Source organism: Nannospalax galili, unplaced genomic scaffold, assembly GCF_000622305.1.
Source record: "Nannospalax galili isolate Female #2095 unplaced genomic scaffold, S.galili_v1.0 scaffold923, whole genome shotgun sequence".
NCBI lineage: Eukaryota > Metazoa > Chordata > Mammalia > Rodentia > Spalacidae > Nannospalax > Nannospalax galili.
In genome coordinates, this window is record NW_008349753.1 from 2,374,818 (window position 1) to 2,391,872 (window position 17,055).

The 17,055-nt window shown below is 45.4% G+C and overlaps 1 protein-coding gene across 3 annotated transcripts in view; it reads left to right on the forward strand.

The window, feature by feature from the left end:
* Positions 1-112: 112 nt before the first annotated feature.
* Kdm1b (lysine demethylase 1B) overlaps positions 113-17,055 on the forward strand; it is a 50,210-nt gene continuing 33,267 nt past the window's right edge. For 2 of the 3 annotated variants that reach the window (XM_029570395.1, XM_029570396.1), the window contains exons 1-6: positions 113-264; positions 5,004-5,106; positions 5,906-6,033; positions 7,433-7,522; positions 9,693-9,804; positions 12,873-12,989. In XM_029570395.1, coding sequence (XP_029426255.1) covers positions 5,017-5,106; positions 5,906-6,033; positions 7,433-7,522; positions 9,693-9,804; positions 12,873-12,989 — 537 coding nt within the window. In that variant the 5' untranslated portion in view covers positions 113-264; positions 5,004-5,016. Of the gene's footprint in view, positions 265-2,326; positions 2,435-5,003; positions 5,107-5,905; positions 6,034-7,432; positions 7,523-9,692; positions 9,805-12,872; positions 12,990-17,055 lie in introns of all 3 variants that reach the window. The other variant, XM_008847072.3, reaches the window with a different exon arrangement.

Sequence of the window (17,055 nt, forward strand, 5' to 3'; positions counted from 1 at the left end):
GCAGGCCCCTCCCCGGGCTCAGAAACCCCGCCCCGGCCGCACAGGCCCCGCCCCTCCCAGGCGCCGAGTTTGCGCAGCGGCGGAAACGGCCGGGGCGGGGCGAGCGCCGGACCCTCCTGCTCGCAGGGCCGGCGGGCTCCTCCCACTCCGGGTCACGCCGAGATAGGGGCGGAAGCGGTGGCGGCCGAGCGGAGCTCGCTGCGGCTCGCGGAGCGGATCTTGTGCAGCCCCGGGCAGCGTGCGCCGACTGGCCGGCGCTCCCAGGTGTGGACTCGGGACCCTGCGGGCGCTCGTGGGGCCGGCGGCGGGTTCCGGGTGACAGAGCCGCAGAAAGCGGCGGGCTGCGGGCTAGCCGCGCTTCTCCGCCGGTCAGCGCCGGTCGCCGGGAGGGAGGCGCTCGGGTTGCCAGGGGCTCCCGGCCGCCCCATGTCTGGAAAGGCGTGGCGCGGGGGATCCCGTGCGGGCCGGGGGTTCCCGGGCTGGGCTGCCGGGGCGCGGGCTTCCCCACGCCGCGCGTCTCCGAGGCCCTGCGGGCAGGTCAGTGCACCCCTGGGGAGCCGCGGTGAGTCTGGGGCGGTGGCTTCTCCGCCTGGGCGGCTGGCAGCGCCGGGCCCGGGTGGAGGGTGCCCTGCGCTGTCACCGGCCCGGGGGGTGGGAGCCCCGCAGCCCGGGAGGAGGGGGCCGGGCTGGACTCCCCCCACGGCCTCGGGGACCCGGCAATTTAGTAGGAGTGACCGCAGGTAAGCTCCCCACAGCGGCCTCGGGGAACCCCGTAGTCTTAACAGGAGCGACCCCAGGCTGAGCTCCGCATCTGGTGCCTCGGGGAACTCCACAGCAGTCCAATAGGAGGGACCCCAGGCTGAGCTCCCCACAGGGGCCTCCGGGAACCCCGTAGTCTTAACAGGACGGACTCCGGGCTAAGCTCCGCATCTGGTGCCTTGGGGAACCCCACTGCAGTCCAATAGGAACCCCAGGCTGAGTTCTCTATCTGGGGCCTCGGGAAACCCCGCAGCTTGAGGAAGGACCCTAGGCCGGGCTCCCCATCTGGGGCCTTGGGGGACCCCGGGCGAAGCTCCCCACCTGGCCTTTGGGGGACCCCGGGCTAAACTCCCTACCGGGGCCCCGGGAACTCCGACCGCCCCGTCCCGCCTTAAGAGGGGGCACTCCAGGCCGGGCTCCGCACTCAGGGTCACAGCTTTTGGGAATCCCGCAGCCCTGAAGGCAGGACCTCGGCCTCTGCCTCCCATCCCAAGCGGCGGGGCTCCGGCCTGGCCCGCAGGTGTTGCGGATGGTCCCACGCGGAGCCTGATGAGAGCCAGGTTGCTGCGGTAGGTAACTCCCCTGGGGTTGCACCCCTCGGGGTCCTGGGTGGCTGGTAGCTGCAGCCTGACAGCTGACACGTGAGCGAGGAAGGCAGAGGCAAGCAAGCCCAGCTGCAGAAAGTGGCGTTCAGTGATCTGGAACCCAGCCTTAGAGACCCAGTGTGCTTGAAACCCATGGACCATGCCCGGTATGGGAAATCCTTTCAACACAGACACAACTCAAGGTTTTGACTTTTTTCTTTCTTGAACTTGCAACAGCTCTGTCTCGGCTTCCTGGGATTACAGACAGGAGCTGCTGCACCTGACTTTGATTCTTTTAAAAATATATTGTACCACGAATAATTGTCCAGACAAGGAAAATAGTCAAGACACCCAGGCAATTGGGAATTCAGAATTGAACTATTGGGCTTCATATTGAATGTTAAATAATTCAGTATTGAATTGCTGCACTGGATCCGTAGTTCTGAAAATCACATTAGCATGAGGTATTGTAAACAGCTAGGTTTGCCTTAGTTTAAGTGACCCAAAGGGAACTTTCAGTTTTCATTGTCACTGAAGAAGTTTCTGGTAGTTTGCCCTATGTTTACAAATGATGCTCGCCAAGCTGTAGATTTTTACATTATCTTGGAGTCTTTTGGATTCGTGTTTTTATGAATCCTGTGTGTGTTTAAACTCAAGTTGGATTTGAAAACACCTGGGTGTTATTTAAAGAGAAATCTAAATATTGATACATTCACTTTATTTCCTAAAACCCACTTTTAAAAAGTAGGTTGAGAGAAAGCTAAAGGCACCGCTTTAAAATGAGGAAGAAATAGGTTTACAAAATAACTGAACACAAACCCGGTGTGGTGGTGCATGTCTTCAATCCCCTCAGGAGGCTGAGCTAGGCTGAGCTGAGTTCAGGTCAACCAGGAATACGTAATGAGACACTGTCTCTAAAACAACTTTCCCTGAAAAAATTCTGAACACAAAGCAAATTCTTTAATTGGGTGTCTTTACTGAAGAACCAGGTGGGAGGGTGTTGTGGCTCTCACCTGGAGGTTGACAGCATTGCGAACAGTTGGAGGGCAGCCTCGCCTGCAGTGGGAGACGCCTGCTAACAAACAACACAGGTGAGAAAGCAGTTACACTAGTTTGTTTTAATGGTACTTTAGTATTTCAAAGATTATATTCTAAAATACAATAATTTGAGACCTTGCAACTTGTTATTTTTCTCTTCATTGTAAGACCCAAGGACTCAGCAACAGCGATGATACAGACTAAGTGCTAAAACAATTGGAAGCACGTTGTGTAATTAAAAGTGACTGTATTACCTTTAAATCTTCGGGTTTAAAAGCTTTTATAGCCAATGTTTTCTTTAACCACTTCTTGAGTCTTCTTTATTGCATTAAGTGTGCTTTTTCCTGTGTAGATTTAAAATTTATGTGTTTGAGTGTTTTGCCTGCATGTGTGTTTAGTGTACCTGTGTCATGTAATACCTGTACAAGGCAGAAGAGGGTGTCAGATTCCCCTGAACTGGAGTTATGGAAGGTTGCTAGCTGTGGTGTGGGTGCTGGGAACCGAACCCAGGTCCTCTGCAAGAACAGCCAGTGCCCTTAACCACTGAGCCATCTCCCAAGCCCCTCCTGTGTCGATGTAAATATTCATTGAAATTTCTGGAAACCATGCTTGCTTTTGGGAACATGTATTTCTGGGTTATTTTAAATGTTGCATGAACCAAGTCTGATTTCATGTTCATAAACTTCACATTGAACTTCAAATGTTTTTGCTAAAATACTTAACGTATTAGGCTTCACAAATATGTGTATTTACATATTTTGTGGCTTATAAATTGGGATACAAGTGTTACACATAGAGAAACTTGCATATTTTTATGTATGTAAAAATTGATACTTGTATGAATGGTTAATTTGGACCACCTTTTGAAGGTAGAAATGAGGTGCTAGGGATGGATAGTTCAGTGGTAGACTGCTTACTTAGTATTTGTAGGGCTCTGGGTTTGATCCCCAATATAACATAAAATTTATGTGCAAATGGGATCCAGGAAGGCTTTATTGACTGTAACAATAATTGCAGGCAGACAGTATTTTTTAAACATTATCTGTATTTTATCTAGCAGTATAATGGATACCACTGAACACGTGGCTGTGGATTTTTGGTGCAGGGCCTTGTGCATGCTAGGCTTGTCCTTATCACTGAGCTAAACCTCCAGCTCCCTATGTCTGTAATGTGCCACCAGCAGGATGGCTTAGTAGGTGAAGGCACTTGCTAGCTTGATGACTTGAGCTTGATCCCTGGAATCCACATAGTAGAAGGAGAGAACTGACTCCTGCAGCTAGTCCTGACCTCCACACATGTACATCTTGGAATATAGGGTTTCTGGATTTGCAGCTGGCATCCTGGCTTTAAGAATGCAAAGTGCAGCTAAAGGAAACCATGCATAGTATTGATGTCAAGATTTCAGTCATTGTGGAGGGTAGGGTTTTTCCATGTGGAGTTAATAATTCAGGAGACTTGGTCTTGTGGGCATTAATATATCTCAACAGTGGCAAGCAAGGCCCTCAGCCTTTTTCCCAGGTGAAGGTGGTGTGACTTTGAAGGTGATTGAACTTGTAGAACTGCTGTCTGCCTCCACACGCCTTACATGCAGGTGCCCTGCTTGCTTCCTTTCTTTCCCTTTGCTCCTGTGTTGAACACATTAGAAAACATGAATAAATTCAGATCCACGATACCCTTTACCCATTTTTCTTACTGAAAACATTCCAATAGCTCAATCTTTCATGGTTTCTCTGTAATGTATCTTGTAGATACTCGTTCTTTGCTTGGTTTTGAGACTCTCGTGTAGTCCACGCTGGCCTTGAACTCACTGTGCAGCTGAAGATGGACTTGCATTCCTGATCCTCAGGCCTCTGTCTCTATGCCTGCTGGAATTACAAGCATGAGCCTCGACACCCAGCTAGACGTTTGTTCTTAATGTTTGCTTAACCGTGCTATTAGTCTAGTAGATATGAGTGCTTCCATCTAATCCAGATTCCTGTAGTCCATATAGCAATATTCTGTAGAGGGAGCCTGGTATTTGTTGACTTTTACTAAGGAGCAGTGAGTTCTTAAAGTACACTAAGCCATTGAGATTTAGGAACCACTGACACCCGGTAAGGTGGAGAGCTCCATAGCAAACTAGGTGTTTTTCCTTACTGAATTTTACAATGGTATTTACTTATTGATCATTTGTATGGTATGTGTCTCATTTTTAAATTCATATTATTAATAGTGATGACTTATGCCAATACTGGTGTTCAATTATATTAATGGGTAATACTGAGTATTTATGCCAGAGCTTTAAATAGGCCACCTTATTTAACCTTTATGCCATTGTAATGGTACACCCTGATTATGCCCAATTGTTGTATTTTTATTTATTGCATGTGTCTGTGCAGTAACTTATTATGGAGCAGAGGATGACCTTGATCCTCCTGCCTCTACCTCCCCAGTGCTATGATTATGGGTGTGTGCCACCAAGCCTGGCTTATACTTGTTTTATATATGACACTACAGGCTTCAGGAGGCTAAGTAACTTGGAGTGGTGACAGGCAGTTCACCTGCTAAATGACATCATGACTTGAACATATCAGATGCTAATATTTAATAGTTTGAGCTCAGTATCTCTCTCTTCTCTCTCAGATTTTCTAACACAATGGCAACATCCCGAGGGAGGTCAAAGAAGAGAGCTGCCACGTTTGATCTTTCTCCGGATAGCCTGCCTTTGAGGAGCTCCGGGAGGCAGGTACTCCTCTGTTAATTGAAAAAAACATTGATGCTCAGGGTTGGAGAGTTAGAGCTGGAGAGACACAACCCAGTCTCCTCTTGCTTGCAGTCTGATGGGCAAGCTCACAGTACACTGTTTAAAGTGTGTAGTGGATAGTTGCATGGCTGACCATGGGAACCAAGAGTGTAAATGTGGGTCAGCAAGAGATGATGGGGAAATAGCCAGTAGGTGGCTATGTCCAGAATGCACTGAGGCCAGGTCATGCTTGGCTTAGATGTCATTCAGGAATTTGGACTTGAGCTTGTAGTTGGCTTAGGTGTTGTTGGAGGGTCACTTGTAAGGTTGGGGTTTCTTGTTTGCAGTATTTAGTAAAGATTGAATGCTACAGTTCTCTAGATTTTTTTTTTTCCTAGCATTTTAAATCTTCTACACTGAAAAGTTTAACTGTTTTAAGAGATGAAAAATTAGATTGAGGACTTCTTGACTGTCACTTTTGCCTAAAAAAGGCTCCTGTGAGTTTGAATTCTGAACTACCTGTCATTAAGGTGCTGTTTCTACATCTCTAGCAAGATGAGTTATTTCACAGTTGTCGGTGCTGCTCAGCCCTGTCCTATTACCAGGGTGCTGTTGACATTCATTTAGAACTTCCAGGGCCAGACATGTGGCTCTCTTGGTGTGCTTGCCTCTGTGTGGTTCAGTCCCAAGCACCACAAAAATGAGATTCAGAACTTCCAACCTGCAAGTGACTTCAGTAAACTTTCCATCACTGCCTCTCTTGGGGCCAGTGGAATCTTGACCTCAGCTGGTTCTTTTGTAGGCAAAGAAGAAAGCAACTGAGGTCACCGATGAGGATGAAGATGGTGTGGCAGAGAAGAAGTACAGGAAATGTGAAAAGGCAGGCTGCACGGCAGCGTGTCCTGTGTGCTTTGCCAGTGCTTCCGAGAGGTCTGTTTGGAGGGTGAACCTTGGCCTTGCATGAGAGCATGCCTGGTGGGAATAGCGCCCTCCAAGATGGTTTAAGATACGGTAACCTACTAAGGGAGGCTGTTCAGTCACTATACACCACAGCATCCTGGATGCCCTGTGGCGTCTAGCCTAGTGGAGACGATCACATCCAGATCAACCCTGTAATACAGTGTCCTTAAATGTGCAGCCAGCCATTGCTGTCCCTGTTGGGTGTGGGGCACAGGACAGTTGGACTCAAGCTTCCAGCAAGAAACAGCATCTGTTTGCTTTGCACTGTTCTTGCCTCCCTCATGTAGCATGCCTTCTCTTCCACACCCATGTATAGGTCTCCTAGATACTACAGAGTTCGGGGTGCGGCTCAGTTGCTACAGTGCTTGCCTAGGGTGCACCAAGACCTGTGTTCTAACCCCAGCAAAAAAGGGGTGTGCTGATGCATGCCGGATAATTCCAACACTTAGGAACTAGAAGCGGGGGTATCAAGAAATTGGCTGCGTAGCAAATTGGAGGCTAGCCCAAGCTAGAAGAGACTGTCTCAAACAAAACTGCAGAGCCCCATCACCTTTTTTTGTGTCGGGGGGTATGGTTAGGACTTCAAACTCCCAGAGAAAACCTTTGAAGGCTTAATGATTGAAGAAAATTTGAAGGAGAAAAACCCTGTTTTTAAATAGAGGTGGTCACGTTCATGGTGATGCAACTTCGTGTCCTCTCGCTGTATTATCAACAGCTAGACTCACTATGTTGCCAGACTGCCTGCTTGCTGTTCAGACTGCTTCTGGCCAGATGTTATCACTAGTCTTCTCTTACACATGCAAGGGCAGTGCATCGTGGCTTCATCTGTAAAACATTATCCGTGCTCCCGAGAGTCTTGATCTACCTGTGCCCCAGGCTGCCTGTGAAGTTACATATGGCTGACCTGAGTCCTACCTGTGTCCACACTGTCTTGCGTAGAGTGTCTCTGCTCTGAAATTCAAAATGCTGAGACTTTGTAAGTGCTGGTATGATGTTGCAAGTGGAGAGTTCCACACCTGACCACGTGACGGGCCTCAGTCAACACAGGTGCTCTGAAAGTATTATTTAAAATTGCCCTTGGGCTGTGAGTATAAGTGTGAGAATATAAATCTGTTTAGGCTTGGATCCTGTCCTCACTGTGCATAGTACAAGTCTTCCAAATTCCAGAAAACTGAAATCTTAAACGCGCTTGATGCTAAACATTTCCCTGTGGCCTGTCAATCATCCATCCTAGCTTTTCCTGTTAGCTCATGACTCTTAGGAGTTTGAGTGTAGATAATGCAAAATGGGCTCATGGGGCATTGCTTGTTAAATGGAAGCCAGCGAGAAATGTTGTCTTACTAAAGCTGCCCGTATTTGCTCTTTTCAGATGTGCCAAAAATGGCTACACGTCGAGATGGTACCACCTTTCCTGTGGCGAGCATTTCTGTAATGAGTGCTTTGACCACTACTACAGAAGGTTTGCTGACTGAGATCTCCATGGTGGAGGGCACAGTGACGAGGCCGGGGGGAGGGTCTTTTAAGACTTATTCCTTGGACTCAGAGTTGCTGGGCTGTCCAGCCATGCCTGTGGTTAGTCGAACTTTAACGGTAAATTCTGTGTTGTGAGCACTACTCAAAATAGTTTATAGAATCTTAGTGTCCAAAAACTGGAATGGATGAGGAAAGTATATGTACAGTGGACAATTTTTTAGCAAAAAAAAAAAGTCATACCATTTACAGGAAAATGGATGCATCTAGTGATAACCATATTAAGTGAATTAAACCAATTTGAAATATACATGCCATATGCTTTTTCTCATCTGTGGATCCCAGATTTTTTAAAAATTAAAAAAAATTTTATGTGTATGTGTGTATTGCCTGCATGTAGGTAAGTGCACCTGTGTCGTGCAGTGTCCACAGAGGTCAGAAGAGGCCGTTGGATCCCCTGGGACTGGAGTTAGCAACAGTTGTTAGCTGCCATGTGGGTGCTGGGATTCAAACCCGGGTCTTCTGCAAGAACCAGTGTTCTTAACCACTGAGCTATCTCTCCAGCCCCATGATCCCAGATTTTATATAGATAATAAAACCATGTATGTAGGCCAGGTGTGGTGGTGCGTGCCTTTATATAACAATTCCAGGCCAGCTGAGGCTACAGGGAGACTTTTTCTCAAAATAACAAACAAAATTATGTATATATGACATAAAAAGGAGAAATAAAACTGTAGGGGGTGCAGAAAGGACTGATGAGAGTGGTGAGAAGACGGGAATGTATTCAACATGCAATATACATGTATGAGAATTTAAGAGTTAACATTTTTAAAAACTGGATGGTTTAAGTTGGCATGTGTATACACACTAAAATATGTCTTGTCATATATCAGGTATGAGTTCTAGAAAACTTGGAGCTGCTGTGCTATTCAGTGTATTGAGAGTAGGATGCACCCACACATGGGTAGCCATTTTGTATTTTATTTTTTCCTTTTCTCGAATTATCCTAGTTGGTGACATAGAAATTATCTTTAATACTCTAATTTCAATTTTTTTTCTAAGAATTCAGTTTGTATTTTCAGTTTCACTATAATTTTTATTACATTCTTCTTTAGGGGTATTTTTTTAGGGTGTATAGGTAGGGGCAGTGTATCAGTGCTTAGCTGCGGCTGGCCTGAACTCATGTGTGGGCTGGGCTGGAACTTTGCTGCCATTCCTGACTCTGACTCTGATTGATTACAGGCATGTGCTGCAATACCTAGCCTTCGCTTTAGGGTTAAATTTTTTTCCCTCTGGTTTCCTTGGAAGTTGAAAGTTTAAGGTTACTGATTTTCTTTGTAGTTTTTTTTTTTTTTTCTAATAAGTGCGTTTAATGCCCTCATCTTTTCTCCAGATGCTGATTTTGCTGTTTTACACATTTCCTTGAGTTTTATTTCCTTTTGTTAAAATTTTGTGCCCAGACTGGCCTTGAATTCTCATCCTGCTTCAGCCTCCTGAATGTTGGGATTAGAGTTCTGTGCCACCATGCCCAGCCTAGTAATGCTTCTTCAGTACTGGAGATTGAGTGTAAGGCCTTGTGCATGCTAGGCAAGTGTTCTGTCACTAACTGTCCCCCAGACCTCCTTTCACTTAAAGTATTTTTATATTTATTTTTATTTTATTTTTGCCTATAGCCAGTGCTTCTGACTGCCCTCCCTCTCCCCTTTTACTTCTGCTAAGTTGTTCAGATTGACCTTGAATTCACCTGTAGCCTAGGCAGCCCTTGAACTTGTGACCCTTCTGCCTCTGCCTCCTGAGGAGCTGGGATCACAGGCTTGTGCCATCAGGCTTTTACTAGATGTTTTCTAAATGGTGTATTTTTCTGTTTCCTCTTTTTTTGTTCTGATTCTGTTTTTTATTACATTTTACTTCATCTGCCGATAAAATTTTAAAGGCTGCCAAAGGTTTTACCATATTAAATATTCAAAATTTTTTTATGTAGTACTCTACTGGTTTCAGATGCCGGCACTGTTGAGAGCACACCAGTCCTCCTAGTCCATTGTAGAAATGTCTCTCCTTGTACCCAAGGAGAGTAAAGTCTTTTACATAAAATTTATCAACTTGCACTGTATTTTGAAAATCTGATTTACTTACAGGTTGAAATTTTTAATTGTTTTCAGCCATAAAGATGGATATGACAAGTATACTACATGGAAAAAAATATGGACCAGCAATGGCAAAACTGAACCAAGTCCCAAAGCTTTCATGGCAGACCAGCAGCTTCCCTACTGGGTAAGAACAGGGAGGCTCCCCTGTGCTGATGCACTTGTGGGCTAAAATGAGGAATAGGTCACAGTGCTGCTCTTTAGGAAGTCTTTTATTTTTGTGATTATTAAATCAAGTAATTTTTGTTCTGTTTTTGGGAAGGGGCCTCACTGTGTAGCCCTGCATATTCTGGAACTTATGTCAACTAGGCTGGCCTTAGACTCACAGATCTGCCTGCCCCTGCCTCCAGAGTGCTGGGATTAAAGATGTGCACCACTATGCCCAGCTAAAGCAAGAAATTTTTAGTTTTTCAGAAAGCTTGGATAATTCAATATGTGGATTGTGCCCATCCTTTTCTTTTTTTCTGTTTGTGTTATGCTTGTGTAGATGTAATTTGATGCCTTCTACACAAATCTTAACAAGTCACACATTGTGTATAGTCTTCTATAACTTTTCACTTTTTAATCTGTTACATTGCCCTTTTTTCATTTTACCATTGTTTGAAAATAGTATAAAATATACCTCTGTTTAATAAGCAACTTGCTGGTTTCTAAGACATCATTAACCACTCTGAATCTAAATTTTTTTCTTATTGAAGTTAAATGCATGTAATTTAAAAACCATGAATGTAGGTTTTAGGGCTGGGGATTGAATCCACGGCCTGGCCCATGCTAAGCACTTTCTCTGCCTATAACCTAACACTTAAAGTTAACCATTTTGACGAGTGCCGTTCACTGGTATTTAGTGTATTCACAGTACTATGCAACCATCACCTCTAATTCCAAAGTATTTTCTTCACTCACAAAGGAAGCCTGATACCTGGGCAGCAGTCACTCCCCTCCCTCCCCTCAGTGCTCAGCAATCACTCAGCCACTTTCTGTGTGTGGATTTACCTATGTTGGATGCTAAGTATGGACTCCTGTAGTTTGGGACCCACAATGCTTGCCTTTTCTGTGTATTTTATTCACACGGTCAGGATTTTCTTTATGGCTCATAGCACTGGAAGGATAGGCCTCATTGTGTTTATCTGTCTTTAGATGGACACTTGGGTTGTTTCATCTTTCATCTGATAATCACAAAAATGTGAACATGCTTACAGATACTTGTTTGAGTACTGTTTATAGTTCTCAGATAACCTAGGAGTGGAATTGCTGGGTCGTGGTAGTGGGGGGTGGGGGGTGGTCCTGGAACTTAACCCAGGGCCTTGTGCTTGATAGGCTGAGTGCTGTGATACTGACATTCCCAGCTATCTTTACTTTCATTTTGAGGAGTCAGGGTTCACTAAGTTTCCCAGGTTGGCCTTGAACTTGTGATCCTCTGAATAGCTAGGATCACAAGCCTGCGTCACCAGGCCCAGCTTTGTTTTAATTTTTGAGGAACCTTCAGACTCTTTTTCCCATCATAGTCTGTAGTGTGTGAGGGTCAGATTTTGCCACACCCTCACCAACTTTGTTTTCCTGACTTTTTTGAGACAGGGTCTCATGTAGAGCAGAATGGCCTCCGACTTGCTGTGTAGTCAGTATGACTTTGAACTCCCGGTCCTCCTGCCTTCACCCCCCCCCCCAAAAAAAAAACTCTTGCTTTAGTTTTGTAATGCTAGATGTCTGAATAGGTGTACAGTGGCATCTCATCGTGGTTTTGCTCTGTATTTCCCCAGTGCCTGCTGCTTGTTGGCTGTTTGCAAATATTGAGATGTTGCCCATTTTCAAGTTAACTTGTCGGAAGAATATTTATGAATTCTGGATGTAAAACACTTAGATCTGTGCTGGCAAATAGATTTTTTTCCCGCAGATTCCTTTTTCCTTTGCATTCTCGATGAGCTTCCATTTATCTGTTCTCTGCTTGTACTTTCGGTGCCTGCAAGAAACCCGCTGACAAATCTGAGGTCAGAATTCAGACACATTCAGTGTCTGATCATTTTGGTTTTTTAATTTTATGTGTATGCGTATATTGCCTGCATGTAGGTAAGTGCACCCGTGTTGTGCAATGCCCGTGGAGGTCAGAAGAGGCTGTCGGATCCCCTGGAACTGGAGTTAAGGACAGTCTTTAGCTGCCACGTGGGTGCTGGGATTCAAACCCAGGTCTTTAAGAACAGTCAGTGTACTTAACTGCTGGGCTGTGTCTCCAGCCCCACATTTTAGTGTTTGTATATTAGAAAGTCAGATCTGATTTCATTCTTCTGTATTTGGAATAGTTTAAGAAAGCTGCCAAGACAGCTGTGTCCTACTGGTTTCCTCTCCCACTTACAATGGCTGTTACTCAGACCGAGAAATTAACCTGTAAGGTGAATGGCTGCATTAACAAACTATTTGGATTTCATCAACCTTTTTAGTGATGTCCTCTCAGTGACCCAGTATCCAACCCAGGGTACCACAGCTTGCAGTGTATATACTGTAACTGATTGTTTCCTTAGGTCTCAGCTGGGAAATTTTCTAACAGCTTTCAGAACTTTCATTTTCCTTTTGCCTGAGCTAATGTTGAATCAGAAATTACCCTAGTAGTGTAAAAGTGGGTAGGTGATGCAAAGGCAGGAAAAAATACTGGGACTGTTAGAATGTCAGTTAAGGGGCCTGGAGATGTAGAGCAGTTTCTACCATCCACAAAACCCCAGGTTCAATCCCCAGTACCAAAAAAATGGGTCTGGGTCACATGGAGGTGGTGTGTGGAGTTGCAGGGTCACATGGAGGTGGTGGTACATGGAGTGCAGGGTCACATGGAGGTGGTGGTACGTGGAGTGCAGGGTCACATGGAGGTGGTGGTACGTGGATTGCAGGGTCACATGGAGGTGGTGGTACGTGGAGTGCAGGGTCACATGGAGGTGGTGGTACGTGGATTGCAGGGTCACATGGAGGTGGTGGTACGTGGAGTGCAGGGTCACATGGAGGTGGTGGTACGTGGAGTGCAGGGTCACGTGGAGGTGGTGGTACGTGGAATGCAGGGTCACATGGAGAATATGGTACGTGGAGTGGAGGGTCACACGGAGGTGGTGGTACATGGAGTGCAGGGTCACATGGAGGTGGTGGTTATGTGGAGCGCAGGGTGAAAGTGGCTCCAGATTAGCCAGTTTATGGATCTTGACTTAATTTCCTATCTAGGTTCAGTGTACAAAACCCGAGTGCGGAAAGTGGCGGCAGCTTACCAAGGAAATCCAGCTTACTCCACACATGGCAATGACTTACCGGTGTGGCATGAAACCAAATACTACTGCCAAGGTATGATTTCTGTGGGTATCTTTTGAACTAGTTGATGTATCAGTTTACTTGTCAGTAAGTAATCATAGTGTGTATTTTTGTTTTGTGTATTAATCATTGCACCAGGGTTGGTCTGTGTAGACAGCCCTAGCTACAGTTGGTTTAACTATGTTAAAGATTTGATGTTTCTCTCTATGGGTAGTTTGGTAATGACTGTCCAGGGTTGGTTTAGTTACCCAGAATCACTGTCTAGTAGCTCCAGCTGGCCTTATGTAGACCATGCTGGCCTTGGTCTCAGATCTTCCTGCCTCTGCCTGAGTGCTGGGATTAAAGGTGTGAGCCATCACATCTGGCTACTGGTGCTGTTTTAATAGATGTAAAATGGTATCATGGGGCTGGAGAGGTGTTTCAGTGTTTGAGTGTGTACTGTTTCTGCAGAGGACCTACGTTTGGTTCCCAGCACCTGTGTCAGGTAGCTCACAACTACCTATAACTTGGGGACTCCAGACTCTTTTGTCCTCAGGTACCTGCGTGTACATGTACATGCACACATGCACACGCACAATTAAAAATAAAAATTGCGTCTAATTTTTGAGATATTGTTAGATACCATAATTCTATGCATGGAGCTTAAGTGAGTCATTGAGTTTTGGAAAAGGTCTGCAGAGTGCAACTAGTGTGCTGCTCAGACATGGAACCTTTCCTTCAGTGCAGATGTTGTGGGTACTGCCTCTCTTCTAGAGGCAGCTGTTCTCACTTGTAGCCCCGTAGATTAATTTTTCTGACTTTTAAACTTCATAGAATGGAATCGGCCAATATTAGCTCTTAAGTTTCTTTCACTGTATACAGTTTTGAAGACCCATCTGTTGTATGATCAATAAGGTTTTTTGTTTAACTTTATTCTTTGCAGTACTAGGCATTGAACCCAGGGCTTCCACATGCTAGGCAAATGCTCTACCCCAGGCTCTATCCCAGCCCTCTTCACTTTTTTATGTTCAGACAGGGACAGGGTCTCCCTAAGTTGTCCATGGTGGCCTTGAACTTGCAATATCCCAGGCAGGCTTTGAGTTTGCCATCCTCCTGCTGCGCCTTCAGCCGGGATGCAGGCCTGGCTCACATGGTAGTTTTTTATCTCAGAATGCTGTTGTGTAGTCTGTGTGCGCCACACTTCCTTTAAACATTCTTGTGTGGAAGGATACTTGTGTTGGGTTTTGACTGTGTGACTGACTCGTGATGATGATGTGCTAGTGTTTTCATTAGTATGGGTGACTCTGTAGAATAGTCATGTGGCAAACTTATGTTTGGTGTCGGGGATACTGCCGAGTGGCTGTTGTAGCATATTTCGGCATTTGGAGGCATCTCTTTTCTTTTCCTGTTGTGGTTCTAGTGTGTATGTAGTAGGTTTTTAAAATTGAGTCAGTCTTCCTGATTCATAGGAATTCTTAATATCTAAATATGTATATATTTTGCATATTTTTCTTAGTCTGTAGCCTTTCTGTTTTCTTGTGATGAAGAATTAATTTTTTTGAGATTTTTTTTTTTTTTTTTTTTTGAGGCAGGGTCTCCCTATAGCCCCAGGTGGCCTGGAACTTGCTATGTAGACCAGGCTGGCCTTGAACTCAGATTTGCCTTCCTCTGCCTCCTGAATGCTGGGATTAAAGGTGTGTGCCACTAGGCCTATCTTTTTGAGATAGCATCTTGCTGTGTTTTCAGCTTGAGGTGGTGGTTCTGCCTCATCTACTGAGTGCTGAGATTATAGGCATGCATCTCAGCACCTGGCAGGAATTTTTTCATTGTTTTGAGTCAGGGTTTCACTGTGAAGCCCAAACTGGTTACTATTTTTTGACAGGGTCTCACTATGTAACCCTTGACTGTGTAGACCAAGCTGGCCTTAATTTCAGAAGTCTGTCTCTGCCTTTCATGCTGGAATTACAGGCATCCACCACCACACCCAGCAAGGCTGACTAATTTTAATAAATTAAAAATGAATTTATATGTTATGTTCACGAATGTGAACACATTATGGAATGGTTACTTTGGGCTAATTTATCTGCACTTATGTGTGTAGGTATGTAATATTTTTTTTTAATGAAAACACTTAAAATTAGTGATTCTCAGGCTTCACCTTCAGGATAGAAGGCCTCTGAGAGGTGGAAGAGAAGAAAATGGGAAGGCCTCGGCAAGGGGGTGGGCAGTCCCCTGCAACTTGATGGCTGCCTAGTGTGAACAGGGCCTGCTGGGGAGGTGGCTGAGATGTCTTTCAGTCCGTGGAACAGGATCAGCCACTCTAAACCAACTCTGTGCCTCATTAATTCTCAATGCAAAGACCTCTGGGTGGCCTTCCATTCTGTTACTTAAAGGACATCTTACCTTTCTCCCACTATTTCTCCTTGTGGGAGAGGGTCTGCTTTGAACATGCTGTGAGCCAAGGATGACCTTGATCCTCGGATCCTCCTGCCTCTGTCTCCTGAGCGTTGGGCAGGCATGTGGTACTTCGCCTGCTTTGTGTACTGCTAGGGGTGTAACCTGTGCCTTTGTGCATGCCAAGCAAGCAGTCTACCAAGCTGAGCTGTGTCCCCTAGTCTGTTCTGTTTGTTGATGCAGGGTCTGACTTTGTAGAGCAGGCTGGCCTAATTCAGATCCTCTTGCCTCGGCATGTCCCGATTGCTACGATGACAAGTGTTCACCACTATACCTGGCTTTTTTGTGTTTGCTTTAAATCAGTTTTCCAAATTTATTTTTCTGTAACATCCTCACTGCCACTGCTGTGTGAGTTCCTTCTGTTCCAAGATCTTTACTTTGGTTTGTCACCTGATGGGTTCTATTTTAACATCAAGCATTTTTTCCCCCAGGTAGGTCCTCAGATGTCAGATTTGTTAAGTTTTCAAAAATGTAATGCCTTTCTCTCCTCACCCCACCTTGCAAAGCCTGATCTTTCCCTTTCCCAAGTTCCAGCTGCTAAGGATGAGTTGAGCTCTCTAACCTGCCTGTCATCAACCTCTGAGACCCTTCCATCTTCTTGCTCCCTCTGGACTGGTCACTGCCTATAACATGAATTTTTGAAGTCTTTATTTAAACGAGTCATGTTGGTTCTGTGTGCTGTCAAGGGTAAAGTCAAGGCAGGCTTATTTGTAGAGCAGCAATAAACAGTATAGTAAACCCTTTTGTATTCACTTACTTGAGGGGAGGTGGGGAGGACATGCTACAGTTCATGTGGAAGTCAGAGAACAACTTAATGGGTGTTGATTTCTCTCCAACATGTGGATTCTGAGGCTCAAACTGAAATCATCAGGCTTGGCAGCTAGTACCTTTGCCCATTGGGTTATTTCGCCAGCCCCTGTTTTTATCTTGCTTTTGGTCATTCATCTGTCTTCCCGAGGCTTCTGAGTACATAGGAATCGCTTTAGGATCTTGAATGTATAGTCCACGGAGAGGGCAGATAAACCATGTTTGACCCTTCATGCTTACCTTTGACAATGGCCTGGAGTCGGCAGCTTTCTGTTGATGACATTTTTGAGTGTTTTGGTAGCGTGAGTTTCTAAAAGTGAAAGTTTCCATGTCAGAGGGATGAGCAGTTGTTTCAATGTGAAATAATTTCCAGATGCAAATTGGATTCATGATGAGCACGTGAAGACTGAAGAATTTCAGTGAGCGCTCACACCCAGCACCGTTAGAGACAGCACATGCTGTGGCTTTGCCCCATTTCGAACCTACACAGTTCTCTTCCTCCCTCTTCAACACTTCTGAGTTGTTTGTCACTGCTCTTTGTTAGAGTTGGCATCTGTTTCTGGAAGCTGGGCCGTGTGTCAGGTGGCACTTTGTCCTGGTTGTGAATGACACCACTTTGCTTTTCCTCTGCAGCCTGTTCCCATCAGTCAGCACTGGGGCTTTGGGTGCACGTGCTTGTCTGAGGTGCTGGTTTTTCCTTGCTGAGTAGTATCTCCTGTCATGTGGTAGGAATCTGTACACTGAATCTGTTTTCCTGTTTGAGGATTTGAAATTTGTTTCTAATTTTTGGCTGCTTTCTACAGCGTTAACCTGGCACATTCTTGTCCAGTCTTGCCGAGGTCTCTATTCATTCATGCAC